The sequence below is a fragment of the Gopherus flavomarginatus genome, chromosome 17, assembly GCF_025201925.1.
Source record: "Gopherus flavomarginatus isolate rGopFla2 chromosome 17, rGopFla2.mat.asm, whole genome shotgun sequence".
Taxonomy (NCBI): Eukaryota; Metazoa; Chordata; order Testudines; family Testudinidae; genus Gopherus; species Gopherus flavomarginatus.
Genome location: NC_066633.1, coordinates 25,180,626 through 25,194,746, shown reverse-complemented (window position 1 = coordinate 25,194,746; position 14,121 = coordinate 25,180,626). Strand labels below are relative to the sequence as shown.

The window sequence follows — 14,121 nt, the reverse complement described above, 5'->3', positions numbered from 1 at the left end:
ATCTTAATAATGGAATAGTGCAGGCACTTCAAACTCCTATGTAGCAGAAACGTGCTGGGATCTTGTTTATTGGCTATATTTAAGACTTATTTTTTAAGGATTAATGGTAATTTTTTGCCATTGTTCTTCATAACTGAAAGTTTGTTTGTTTCAACATGGTTTGAAGAAAAATGTTCTCTAAAAAGAGTTCCATTAAGACCTGCCTTTTCTGAAAATGGTTACCATCTCCTATAGTCTCAAATGGGACTGAGGTTACATGTGGCCTCATTTTAAGATACCCTCTTTCAAAATAGGCACCCAATGGGAGTAAGCCAAGCTGCCCTGAGATCAGCTTATGGTTTATGACCTCATGAGGAAAAAAGAAAAATCACTGTGGGGCAGAGTTGAGGTTGCTTGGGTACCTTAACTGTGCATTTCCAGATCTTAACATGTTTGGATTTCTTTTAAATTAACCTTGACTCTGCTTGTTTTGAGGTAATTACAATATCCCTATATTGGGTTTTATCCTTAAGTTGTTGGGATGGGAGCCCTGGGGCATGTCTACACTGCAGTTGGGAGCATGCTTCGGTTTTCCAGCTGGAATAGACACACACACTAATTCTGCAGGCTGAAAATAACAGGGTAGCTAGGAGTAGCACTGACAGCAGCTTGGGCTTGCTGCCTGAGTACCCCGCTTCTAGCTGCAGTGTAGCATACATTTACATTTGAACTGAGGATATGATTCCCAGCTTGTGCAGATGTACCCATGCTAGCTGTGTGTATCTGATACCTAAAATGAACCCATAGCTGCGGCAGCATGCGCAGCAGGGGGGGATCTGCCTTGAATATGTACCTGGCATCTCTGATGGGATGTACTTGGTGGCTCCCACCCCCACCGCTGCATTCTGGTTTTGTGTGCTAGCTCTCACTGAGTAAGCTGAAGTACACTTTGACGTTCCCTCAGGCTCAAATTTGAGTGGGCTTGGGTGCTAATTGAGTGGGCTGTGGCTCACCCAGGCCCACTTGTGGCTATACCTCTCGTATGTGGTATGCTGTTGAAACTGCAGGGGGAACTGAGGTAGGCAGGCTGTAATCACTGGAGACCGGGTTTGAGCAGGATACATATAACTATTACGATAAGATATTAATGTGTTTTGTTTCTTCCTGGGGGCAGGTGGAGTGAGATGAAACCAAAAATGTACATAACATGAGAGATATGGCACAAGTTAGCTGTTGCTCAGATCTCATTTAGTGTAGATCTGTGTATAATTCACTTTTTCCATGAACTGAAGTTGTGACATCTAAATATGACCTTTTATACATGTCCAAGAATAATTGGCACAGTGTGTTTCGATGCCCAGCTGTGATTCAGAAAACCATCAAATGAATGGTGTCGGAAGGAAGCCAGCCAAACGGATGGAGCCCTCAATGTAAGAGCAAGGTGTGGGCTTGCAACCAGAGTTGTGAGGGATTTGGATGATTTTTTCTCTTTGACTCAGGAACACGTTGGTTTGTATAGTCTATTGAAGGGCAACTGAAAAGCTTTTGAAAATTAAATTTAGGAAGATTTTTAAACTCTCAGTTGGATATTGGGATATGCACAGGCTTAAATATGACACACAACCAAATCTGTAAACAGTTTGAAGGAAGAATTTCTTTTCCATCTGCCTGCCAAGAGCTGCATATGCTTTTCTGTGTTCCCCTCCTCTAAGTGCAGTTGGTATTTGACCTCTGGGGAGAAATGCAGCCCAGTGCAGAGGACAACTTGAGAACCTTGCATTAGGGCTTATATGGGATTTATGTGGTGCTTTGTATGGATGCTCTTAGTGAATCCGAACTGGATGTTCAAGAAACTACTCCGCTTTTGGAGATTGGTGTCAGCTCTTGGTAGAGGAGTGGGGAACTCAGAAACCTGACCTGGGGTTTAGGCAGATGGGTGACTCCTGGATACAATAATGCATCTTAGAAACACCTAGCTTGATTCTTTTTCAGATAATTCTGTCTTCCAGATATCAGTAAATGTTAAGTCGACACGTACAGGTAGTGAATTGAGGTCTTTTAAAAATGAAGTGAAAAGCTTTAAAATTAATTCTGAAAGAAACGTGGCCTGTGCAAACACACTCCAGCTAACATAGTTATCATTGAAAAGTTATTTCCTGTCTAACATCCTGTAGAACGTTCTAGTGGGAACAGTGACTAAACAGAGCTTTGCACAAGACCTTAGGGAAAATGATCAGCTCCTTTTCCAGTGAGGTTCCTTCCACCCCACCAGGGTTTGCAAATGAGTCATCAGTATTATTGATGCATCCATGGTATCGGTCTTCTTTCTTGCTTAACACTAGGAGGCTGAGTAAATTACATGCATGGGCCTCATTGACCATTCTTTTCCCAGGTCCTTGTAGTGGTGTGACTTGAGCCAGTTTTCCTTTACTTGGTAGTATTTCTTCCCAGATGGTGGGACATTCTCATTGTTCTTTGGGACATCTCACCCTTGCTGTGATATGGCTAGCCCTGGATGGCAGACTCCTGTTCTCTTTATTTGGGCCACAGAGGTATTTACCCATGTTCCTCACTGTGGAGTCAATGATCAGGGTTGCTTACTGTGATGGTTCTTGGGGTACCCAGGACTGTTACCTTGTTACCCCCCCTGTCTCTAGCTTGAGAGTCTTGCCTCTCTGATAGCTGGGTGTTAGCTCCCTAACACCACCAGCCTTTCAGTCACTGAAGCAGTCTCCCTGGGGCTATGCCAGCCTTGTCTTTATTTTGCAAGTTAACAATAGGTGCAACCAAATATGCTTGAAGTATTCCCCTGTGATATACAACCCCTGACACTCGCTAGTCACGGAAATCCTGGATCCTCTGCTCCCAAAGGAACAGTTACTTGTGTCATCTTAAATCACTCCTCCTGTATTGTGCTCAGCACTTTGGAGCACTTATAATAAAATGAGAGTTTATTTAAGAAAAAATAAAGGTTCCATTAGAAAGAAGAGAGTGATGGAAACAGATGGTTACAGTACAAAATAAAACCATAAAAGCCAAACTAGGGCCTTCACTTATTAATAATTTCTTTTTCTATCTAATAAAGTAGGTTTTTCACCCTGTTTCAGAGCTGGCTGGCTTCCCAGGTACTAGGATCCATTCTTTCATGAAACACTTATGCTCAACAAAATGTCTCCTTAGTGAATGGATGCAGAATGTCTGTTTCCAATCTGTGATACTCTTTTTTTTGTCTTTTTAACCGATCGGGTGATCCCTGTCTAATATAACATGCCTTTTTACCTCCAAGTGGTTTTGATGTTTATAGCTTATCTTTGATGGGTTTTCATTGTCATTTCTGTGTTGGGGCAACAATGGACAATTGAGCAATACATTACATTATTGGCTACCCAGGGAGGGTTGACAACTCCCTCCCACTTAAAAGTACCATAACTGAGGCATATCGGTCCTTGGTGACTTACTTTCACTCCAAGACCATAAGGCATAGTTTTCATTGGATAAAGCAAAGTCACCTTAAATATTACCTGTAAACACATCTTTCAGTGATAATAAGTATTGATTAAGTTACATGCTTCCAGTAGAGACTTCGCGTTGCTACCTTTATGGATAAATACCATGAAAGTGGTGTATTAGGTGTAGTGATTTGTCAGATCTGAAACAGGAGATGCTTGTAAAGAACAGTGAACCCTTTGCCAGTTGATGCCAATGGGCCTGTGTTACATTTCTTTTTTTTCTCTTCTTGTGGAGGCTTCATGTTGCTTCTTGCTTCTGGTCAAGCCACTGGCCTGCTCTTAGTCACTGCCATTTCCTTCTAGGCAGAAATACCCCTTGTTGGCCAGCAGGCTGGCTGAAAAGTTTGATACATGTTTCTCTTCTGCTCCTCTTGCTAGTTGCCACATTCTTTTGCTCCTCCATAACTATCTCAGCCGTTGTCATAAGCTGCTTTTTCTGATGTTTCCTGCCTCTCTGCTTCATCAAGTTTCTCACAGTCAGTTTTTGAGTCCTAAAACCTCTTCCTCCAGAAAGGAAAGAAGTTTGCAATTGATGCAAATGTAACCTTTTTTGTTTTTTGTTCATCACACAATTCCAACATCTGCTTCTCCTTGGCGCTCTCAGTATCCATTCTGTATTCTAATTGGGTTATTTCTAGGAAGGTTGAGATTAGCCTAGTGACCTTGTCTGAGAGCTTTTTGGGGAACTCCTTTCTTTGTTGCCATCCCTTCCTATTTTCTCCTCATAGTTTGCTGAACCCCAGGCCTTCATACTCAGCCTCCTCTTTGCCAGCAATAGCTCACAAGACAATAGATGTTCGCTCATCCATCCTGTGGAATTTTCAAAGAAAAGTATGTAGTAATATTGCCAGTCACTGGCCACACTCATTCCAGAATTTGTTGTTCCTTCTGTTATTGCATTGGAGTGAGCTCCTCTTTGGAAACATTGCCCTTGTCTGAACTAAGGGATAAAATAATTATCTAACCATTTAAAATAAAAAAAAATCCTATTATGGCACAGAGAAATAATATGCCTTTCTCTGTTCCCACCCAGGGTTTGAGGTTCAGTCAGTAAATCAGTAATTAAATTATTCACTTACTCCAAGCAGATTAGAATATTGATATCAGTGGAAATCTTGAAACACAAACTGTCAGTTTGCTTCTCCCCTCTCTTGGTGACTTCTTTTATCTAGACAGACCTACTATGGCCCAGTTTGGGCAACACTGGCTTATTTAGAAGCAGATCATGCTTTCTCCTCTGCAGCATGAACCGCTAACACTCAATTGATTTATTATTTGTTGTTTATATTACCGTGGCACTTAGGAGGTATAGTCATGGACCAGGGCCCCATTGTGCTAGGCACTGTACACACACAGAACAGGTTGTGTTTTTTTTAAAGTACCATTTTTAGTGCAAGAAACTTGATTTAGGACAGATCCCATATCTGCCTACTGCTGAGTTTCTTGCATCTTCTTCTGGAGCAGCTGGTCTGGCCACTGTCAGAGACAGGACACTGCGTGAGATGGACCGCAGATTGGATCCAGTCTGTGTAGCCCAGAGGGGTGGCTTGCCTTCACTGCATCGGCTGTAATGCAAGGAACCTACAGGTCTGTATTTTGAAAGACATTACCTTAAACAAGTCAACATAAGCGTAGTCAAATATAGCAGGCCTGTGATCTTTGGCATAGATAAATGGTCCAACTGTTACCCCTTAGGTTTTGGGGAACTAGGAATGGCTTGCCCAAAGGCAGGAGTTGAAACTTAATGGTAAACGGCAACCACAGGAACATGAAAGTGATAACTGTAACATAGCTTGAGCAAGAAGTGACTGATACGATAATGAGTTAAATGGCATTAATATGTATTAATTAATATGCTGACTTATAGAATAAGTGTACTCTAATATGATGGGGTGAGGAAACTATATTTGGGCATGGAAGGCTGAGCATAAGCATGAATATTCATGAGGGTGCTCAGGCCCTATAATAGGACAAACCACCATGTAGAGGCTAGGCTTTCTCCATGATTGTTAGCTATCCATCATTTGACCATTCAGCTCTATCGTTATCTACCATCAATCTTAAGATTGAGGAACCTGAACCATTGGACTCGTTTGGCATGCCAGAGACAGGGCAGGTCCTTTATCTCTTACCACCAGGTCCTCAAGAAAGGGTATAAGTATGCAAATCTAAGAGCTATGCAAAGAATGATACCACGAATATCCCCAATACTGTATTACTCCTATCTTTTTATGGGGCTTGGAGCTTTTCTGGCTTTATTCCTTATTTTAATAAAAATCTCAAAGGCTTTACTTTGCCATCAGTATGTGTCCTTGCCATATGCCCTGAGGGTCACTGCAAGATATTAAACTCATTGGTTATAGTTCTGGTAGCCTGATTCTAGGATTAGAAACTTCTGACCAATTGGCAATTAATACAAATATTATTAACCTTCCAAAAAGATTAGGCAACGTCTGGCAATATGTTCCCAAAAGCAGTAGTAATAGTGCTAACGTAATCAAAAATTAAAAAGCCAAATAAAGATGGGTTATAAGAACGGTCTGTCAGGAACTGGAATTTCTGTTCATGGGAAATTCAGACATTTCAAAAAAAATTTTTTTTTCCAAATTTGGAACAAAAAGCCAAAATTTCAAAATTTCCCATGAAATGAAAATTCAAAAAAATTTCAATTCTGGACCATCAAAATGTTTTGTTTCAATAGTGCTGTTTTAATTAATTTCATTTTGAATTTTATATATTAAATATAAAATAGTCAAAACGAAATGAATTGAAACACTTGAAATTAAGTGTTTAAACATTTTAGCCCCCTCGAAAATCTTTTCACAAGCTCTAGTTATAGGGAGCAACCTAGCTCTCTTTGCTTTAATTCGGTAAAATTAGAAGTAACCAAACTTTCATGTATCACCTTCCTTTTTCAGGTAATGGAAATGCAAAGCAACTTAGAGTAACAGTTACCATAGTAAAGAGTTGACACCCTTGCTGTATTTGTTTTCCTAGTGCAATGGGGACTGTGATTGAGGGACACGTTCTGCTATGCTTACCCACAACGAAGACTCTTTGAATACTACAAATAGCCCTATTGATTTTAGTGGGACTATTCAGAGTAAGGTGTTGCCACAAGTGAACAAAGGTGGCAAAATCTGCAACGTAGAAGAGTGTGCTCAGCCATTTGTCAGTGCTGCATGACAACTGCACATACACCTATCCCTTCGAGCCTCTGCTGCTGTAGTTGGCTCAGTCGGTGCCTCCTACAGCTTTGTTGCTAGTTTCTGTATTTTTTGGGTGCTTTAATAATGGCACCTGGCTTGGCATGTTTCTACAAGGAAAAGAACATGATATGGGAGCAGCTGTTTTTCATGATTCGAGTCTGATAGGAAATGCACAGGAGAGAGATTGGAGGATTCTGTTTATACATCTTTTTAGGGAAGAGGGGAACCAGTCTAATCTGAAAGGCCTCTCCTCATTTGATCTGTGCACTCAACCTGCGAAGTCTGCTGCTATGTGTGCAGCGATATTTAGAACAGCACCTATGATTGTTCCATCAGTGGAGAGAGGGAGAGAAGAAAAATCTCCCCTCCCATCCCACTGTGCTGTTGCAGAAGGAGGCACAGAAATATTTTTTATGCTTCATCAAGATGTTTTATGTAAGATTACTGAGAAACTTCTCAGCAAAGGAGGAGAGAGGCCACCTTTCAATTCAGTTATAGCAGCACATGTAGATGACATTTCAAGATAGGTTGAGAGAATAAATATTGAGAAAGGCGAAGTTAACCTGACTCCAGAGCATTTGAGTAAGTAATTCTGTTTATCAGCTTTTTCTATTGTGTATTTCAATGGCAGATTTCAGTGCTTTACAATGAAGGTGAGTATCACTAATCTCAATTTTATCACTGGATAACTAAGGCACAGGGAAGTGACTTGGAGGTTTCTTAATGGGCCTTTGACAGAACTGGAAATAGAATGCAGGTCTCCTGGGTGCCAGTTCAGTGCTCTGTACACAACCACAAGCAGAAACAAAGAAATTGGTGCAGATCTCTTGCTAGCATTCCCCAATTTTTTTTTTTTTAATCATGCACTTACCCTATGTATTGTGCTGTGTGCTTTGAGACCCCTGGGAGGAAATTTTAAAGGGTACCTGTAATCCATAATAAAACTTGCTACAGATTTTTTTGCTTGCTGTTTACTAGCCAAAAGTACTGAAACTGACTACTATTAATATTAATGTTGTGTTAAATGCATATTTGTAGAAGTGGATGTGGTGTGGGAGAAATATACTTAAGTTATAGTGCCTAGAATGTATATACTTAGTGATGTGTTACAAAACAAAATCCCACAATACAGGAATCCTTGAGGGTTGAAATGTTAACCATGTTTTCATTGATGAGATCAACCAGTCCATGTTCATTTCACCAGGACATGGAAGGTTCATAGTCTGTTAGGAATAGAGGCAAAAATGGAGTTAAATAAAGTGCTTAAATGGCTGAAGCTATGCGTTTGAAGACAGAGAGCTACATTATTCCTATGAAGATGTATATTGGCAGGGAAGTGTTAAATGAACTATAGCTTCAAGGTCAAGGGATTTATAACCTTCCTGTTCAGTAGATTGCTTACTCCCTTACATTTTCACCTCTGTTTACATCTCCACAGATGTTTAAATTGTGTGTGTGGTTATCTGTTTTTTCTCTCAGGATCCCTTGTTGCTGAAGGGTAAAGTAACATTGCATCAAGTTACGGCTGGGACTGTGGTATCAAGACAGGGAGACCAGGTGAGTGCCCTCCAATAAGGGAAAAGTGAACCTGTAGTTTAAAAACTGATGATATTACTATTCTCCAGTCATTCAAATAGCGGGTGTCCTGTCAAGATCTTAGTGTATGACTAAAGATGGACTAGAGTTGAGGTGAGTGGCCCTGGGCTGAGTTTGGGGAGTTCTGGGATCAGTTCCTCTGCCACAGGCTTCCTGTACAAGTTCCTTTCACCTCTCTGTGCCTCATTCCCCCACCCTGCAAAATGAGAATGCTCAGTACCAACCTAACGGGTATTCTGAGGGTAAACTCATTAAAACATTTCTGAAGCACCCAGATACTGTGGTGACGAGGGCCATATAATGATCTGGATAAAAACAGGTCGGGTTGGAGAGTGCACATCAGGCAGTATGTGGTCTAGGAAACATGATCTATACGGAAATATTAAAAAAATGGGTTTGTTTAGTCTGTAGAAGTGAAGACTGAGGGGAGTCATGACAACAGATTTAAGTTCATAAAAGGTTGTTACAAAGAGGAGGGTGACAAATTGTTCTCTGTATCCACTGAGGAGAGGACAAAATGTAATGCACTTAAATTGCAGGAAGGGAGATTTGAGTCAGACATTAGAAAAATCTTCCTAACTCTAAGGGTGGAATAAATTACTAGAGAGGTTCTGGAATCTCTGTCTAACCTCTTCTTAAAAACCTCCAATGACGAAAACCTGTTGGGGATGGTCTAGATAATCCTTAGTCCTGCCTCAGTGCAGAGGACTGGACTAGATGACCTGTTGAGGTCCCTTCCACTCCTGCATTTCTATGATTCTGTTGCCTCTTGAATGGGGAGCTGAACAAGATTGAGAGGAGTTGGTAGGTGCTTATCCATCTGGGTGCAGAGGTTCAGAATTACTATCCAAACACAGACAGCAGGGAACCCCTCCACCCTTTTTTTCCTCTTGCATCGTGTTGAGTTTTTCCTTAGTAATTAAAGAGAAGAGGGGCTCATTTAATAGCAACAGCAATCTTAGCTGCAGATTATAGGTTTTGTTTTGTACGGAGGAGTGCATAGCTAAAGTTGCAATGTAAATTTAGCATCCTTGTCCATGAGGTTTCAAGTTTATATATATATTGCATATTTTCCCATGAAACTGTGTGCATTACAAATGCCCAGATAACCTGCTTACAAAAAGCCAACCCTCAATGCATGATGTATGTCACTCAATTTTATTTGAATGCCTTCTCCGATTAATACACAATTGGACTTTTTTGTATGCTAGTGCATTTTGCAACAAGCATATAATTCAGCGCATAATAATGTTCTGTAATAGCACTAGGAGGTTGTTTGTTTGAAAATACGTAACTATGCAATGCAAATTAAGAGAATAAAGCTTTGCTAATTTCCAGGACTAATATATTCTGTTTTGTCACAATACAGCATTATTCAGAGTTTTGCTATTAATTCTATGTCCTCTCCACCTCTTGAGGTCTCCCAATTATGGCCCTAGTCAGAATGCTCCATTTTCAATATTGTAACTGGAACAGTTTACAACATTAATAAATGCTTTTAATTATTCGTGAATGTGCCATATTATATTCCCCAAGTGCTTAATGCTACATAGAGCCCCATAGCAAACACATCAGTCGTTGCAGTACTGTTACAATTAATGTTGGTTTAAAATCCAGGAGGGTTTATAATGAGGGACTCTCTCTCCATCCTTTTCAGGATGTCAACATGTGGTTTGTGATCTCGGGTTTGCTTCATGTGTACCAGCGGAAGATAGACTCTGAGGAGGAGACCTGTCTATTCATCACCCATCCGGGGGAAATAGTAGGCCAACTAGCTGTCCTTACTGGGGAACCTCTCATTTTCACCATCAAGGCCAATCGAGACTGCATGTTCCTGTCCATTTCCAAATCCCATTTCTATGAGTGAGTTCCCCCTTTGAGTGGTGCATTATAAACCGCGTGTCTGACAAAGTGAGTATTCACTCACGAAAGCGCATGCTCCAATACGTCTGTTAGTCTATAAGGTGCCACAGGACTCTTTGCCGCTATGAACCACAGTTATTTTAAACACATTTCAGTGACAGGGTGAGTCTGATGTGCTATTGCTAGAGCACATTGTATAGCAAACCAGATGTTCTGGGGTAGGAATTTAGGAAGTGCCACACTGGGTTAGACCCCAGATGTAATTTATTACATCTATTACAAATTCCTGTCTCCAGCAGGGTAAGTACCAATTACTTCAGAGAAAGGTGAAAGAAACTCTGTAATGTTCAATTGTGGAATAATCTACTGTAAGCAAATTAAGTTCCTCATTTGCTCTGAACAGCCTTTTAACACCCTGTGTTTAGTGCAAACATTCCCTAGCCCTGGAATTTGGCTTTATTGATAACTCAGATAATAAGGAAAATGCCACCCTCAGCCCATGCTTACATGCTGGTAGTGTTTCTCTGAAGAGACCTCTCTGTCCTAGACCTTTCACCAGAGTATCACTCCCATTTCTTTTTAACCAGAGTGGCATTAATGAGCTTCCAGGGCTGGCTTTAGCAAGTGCGGGGCCCGATTTGTGGGGCTTGTACTCACTAGGTGGCGCTCCGAGTCTTTGTTGGTACTTTGATTGCAGCGCTCCAGCCGGGGGAGCGGGGCCTTGGGGCTTGCAGCAATTCCGCCTGGTGCTCCAGCCAGGGGAGTGGGGCCGCGGGGCTTGCAGCTGTCCGGCCAGGGCTCTAGCTGGGAGAGTGAGGCCAGGGGGCTTGCCGCGCTCCAACCGATGCTCTGGACAGGGGAGCGGGGCCGGGGGCTTGCCGCGCTCCAGCCAGGGGAGCGGGACTGTGGGGCTTGCATGGGGCCCTCTCAGGTGTGGGGCCCGATTTGGGGGAATTGACCTAAAGCCAGCCCTGTGAGCCTCTCCTGCTACATGATTCATAGGGTACAAGTCAGTATCTCCCTGCAGGATTACAGCATTTACTAATAGGGTAGGTCAAAAGAAGAACCCTGCTACACCTGCCCATAGGGCAGGTTTCTTCCTGACCCCTGTTAATTGGTGGCTGTCATGAGCTGTGAAGCATGAAGGTGAATGTACCTTAGTGTTTTATCCTGTATAAACATCCTGTAAATGTTCTCATTATTCCATATAAACATCAATCCTGCTATGATCTTATCAAGGTTTTGTGACAGAGTTCACACTCATAGTTTATACTAAAAAAAACTTTCATTCGTTTAAAAGTAGTTACCTTTTATTTATTTTATTATTATTTGTATTGTTGTGGTGACCAGGACTCCACTATGGTAGGTGCCGTACAAACACAAACCCATAGATAGCTCCTGCCCCAAAGAACTTACAATCTAAGCATAAGTCAAGAGACAGCAGATGTGTACAGACAGACCAGCGGGGAGCACAAAGAAACAGTGAGACTTGGTCAGCAGGACAGGCTGTTGTCTCAGCACACCAGGAACCTAACCGTTGTCAAATGTTTTGTAGGCGTCATAGTAAAGGACAGTTTTGAGGAGGGTTTTGAAGGGGATAATGAATTAGTTTTGCTGGTGTTTATGGGGAGCCTCTCCTGAGAGTGAGAGGCAGCGTGGGAGAAAATATGAAGGGGCTCATTTGAAAATTTAACAAGTGGGTGATGGAGGCTGGTATCAGGGGCCAACTGGAAGTGGGAATCCAACAGAATGAGAGCTGATAGATAGAGTGGAAATAGACTGGGAAGGGCCTTAGAAGTGAAGGCCAGTAGCTTATGTTTGCTGTGATAGAGGAAAAGGGAATGCAAAGAAAAGGGTAACATAGAATCATAAATATCAGAGTTGGAAGGAACCTCAGGAGATCATCTAGTCCAACCCCCTGCTCAAAGCAGGACCAATTCCCAACTAAATCATCCCAGCCTGGGCTTTGTCAAGCCTGACCTTAAAAACGTCTAAGGAAGGAGATTCCACCACCTTTCTAGGTAACCCATTCCAGTGCTTCACCACCCTCCTAGTGAAAAAGTTTTTCTTAATATCCAACCTAAACCTGCCCCACTGCAACTTGAGACCATTACTCCTTGTTCTGTCATCTGCTACCACTGAGAACAGTCTAGATCCATTCTCTTTGTAACCTCCTTTCAGGTAGTTGAAAGCAGCTATCAAATCCCCCCTCATTCTTCTCTTTAACATGGTTAAAGCAATGGGCTAGGAATATTATTTTTGCAGCAGCATTCTGAATGGGTATGAGCGAGGCAAGATTGCATTTGTCAAGGCCAGAGGAAAAGATGTTGCAGTTATCAAGATGCAAGACTATGAGATTTTTAGCCATGCGGATGGATCAGAAAGGCCGTATCTCAGAATTTTTTTGCATAAAGAATCAGCAAATTTAGATATAGCCTGGATGTGAGGATCTAAAGAAAGGTTTGAGTCAGGCGCAAGCTATGGGCCTAAGTGACAGACAGGCTGGTGGTTTTGTCCACAGTGATTGAGAACAGCGTTAGTGGAGAGGACTTGGTGGTGGGGTGATTAAGGGTACGTCTACACTACGGGATAATTCCGATTTTACATAAACCGGTTTTATAAAACAGATTGTATAAAGTCGAGTGCACGCGGCCACACTAAGCACATTAATTCGGCGGTGTGCGTCCATGGTCCGAGGCTAGCGTCGATTTCCAGAGCATTGCACTGTGGGTAGCTATTCCGTACTATCCCATAGTTCCCCCAGTCTCCCCCGCCCCTTAGAATTCTGGGTTGAGAGCCTAGTGGCTGATGGGGCAAAAATCATTGTCGCAGGTGATTCTGGGTAAATGTCATCAGTCATTCCTTCCTCCGGGAAAGCAACGGCAGACAATCATTTCGCGTCCTTTTTCCCTGGATTGTCCTGGCAGATACCATAGCCCGTTCAGCCTTTTTTACAGTCACTGTATGTGTACTGGATGCCGCTGTGTCTTTTTATCTCCTCTCTAAACACTCCCTATCTTTAGTTTCTCCAGGCTTCTAATCAATTTTGTCTCCAGGCTCCTATTTCTATGGTATCTTTTTTTGGAGGTAGGGTAACGAGAACTGAACACAATGTCCTCAGTGATAGGGCACCCTCAATATTTTCTCCCCCATTCTTTATACTATATCTCTTTGTTCAAATCACATTCAATTATATACTCTTCTGCTGTCCCTTTCCAGATAGCTGTCATCTACATCTCCCCTACCCTCCCTGATTTTGAAACCTGACTTTATTCCTCTCCCCACAGTCCTCCCTCATCATACTTGATGACTTCAAATTTCACACTGATGCCCCCTCTGACCCATTAACTGTTCCTGCCTCTTTGCCTTCATTTTCTCTTTTAACTTTCAACCTTGGATCATCTCTCCTGCTGCCAAAGTGGCCACTTGCATGACCTTGTCTCTGCTAGTCTTTGCTCAAGTGTTCCTTTTCTGATCTCTCGGGAGTGGTGACTCTCTCCAAACGCTACCCCATCACTTCTTCCTTATTGCCTATTTCCCCTCTGCTAGTGATCTAAGCTCTTATTCTTCACCACTCTCAACTCCTTTATTGTTCCCTCTCTGCCTCCTCTGTAGACTCCATTGTTAGTTCACTGCACTCTGCTCTTGCTACACTTGATTCCTTAACCTCTCCTTCCCACCAAAAGTCTCTTCCAAAACCCTAAAGCTGGCTCATTCCCAGCGTCAGCTTTCTCCATACCTGCTCTCATGTCAGTGTCTGTCACTGGAGAGAGTCTCAAGACAACATGGACATCCTCTGCTGCAAAATTTTTTTTCCTTCTTTAGTTCTACTGTATCACTGGCTGAACAGCTCTGCCTCTCCACTGTCATTGAACCCCCAGCTCGCAATCCCTTCACATGTGCAATCTCTAACTCCTTCCTGTGCCCTCCATGCAAGATTTTGCTGATTTCCCTCCCCCACGCTC

The 14,121-nt window shown here is 42.2% G+C and overlaps 1 protein-coding gene across 7 annotated transcripts in view; it reads left to right on the top strand.

Annotated features, from left to right (window-relative positions):
- The window catches only part of PNPLA7 (patatin like phospholipase domain containing 7), a 415,290-nt gene that overhangs the window by 121,357 nt on the left and 279,812 nt on the right, over window positions 1-14,121 (top strand). For all 7 annotated transcript variants that reach the window (XM_050926463.1, XM_050926465.1, XM_050926462.1 and 4 more), the window contains 2 exons: window positions 8,177-8,254; window positions 9,951-10,156. In XM_050926463.1, coding sequence (XP_050782420.1) covers window positions 8,177-8,254; window positions 9,951-10,156 — 284 coding nt within the window. The remainder of the gene's footprint in view (window positions 1-8,176; window positions 8,255-9,950; window positions 10,157-14,121) is intronic.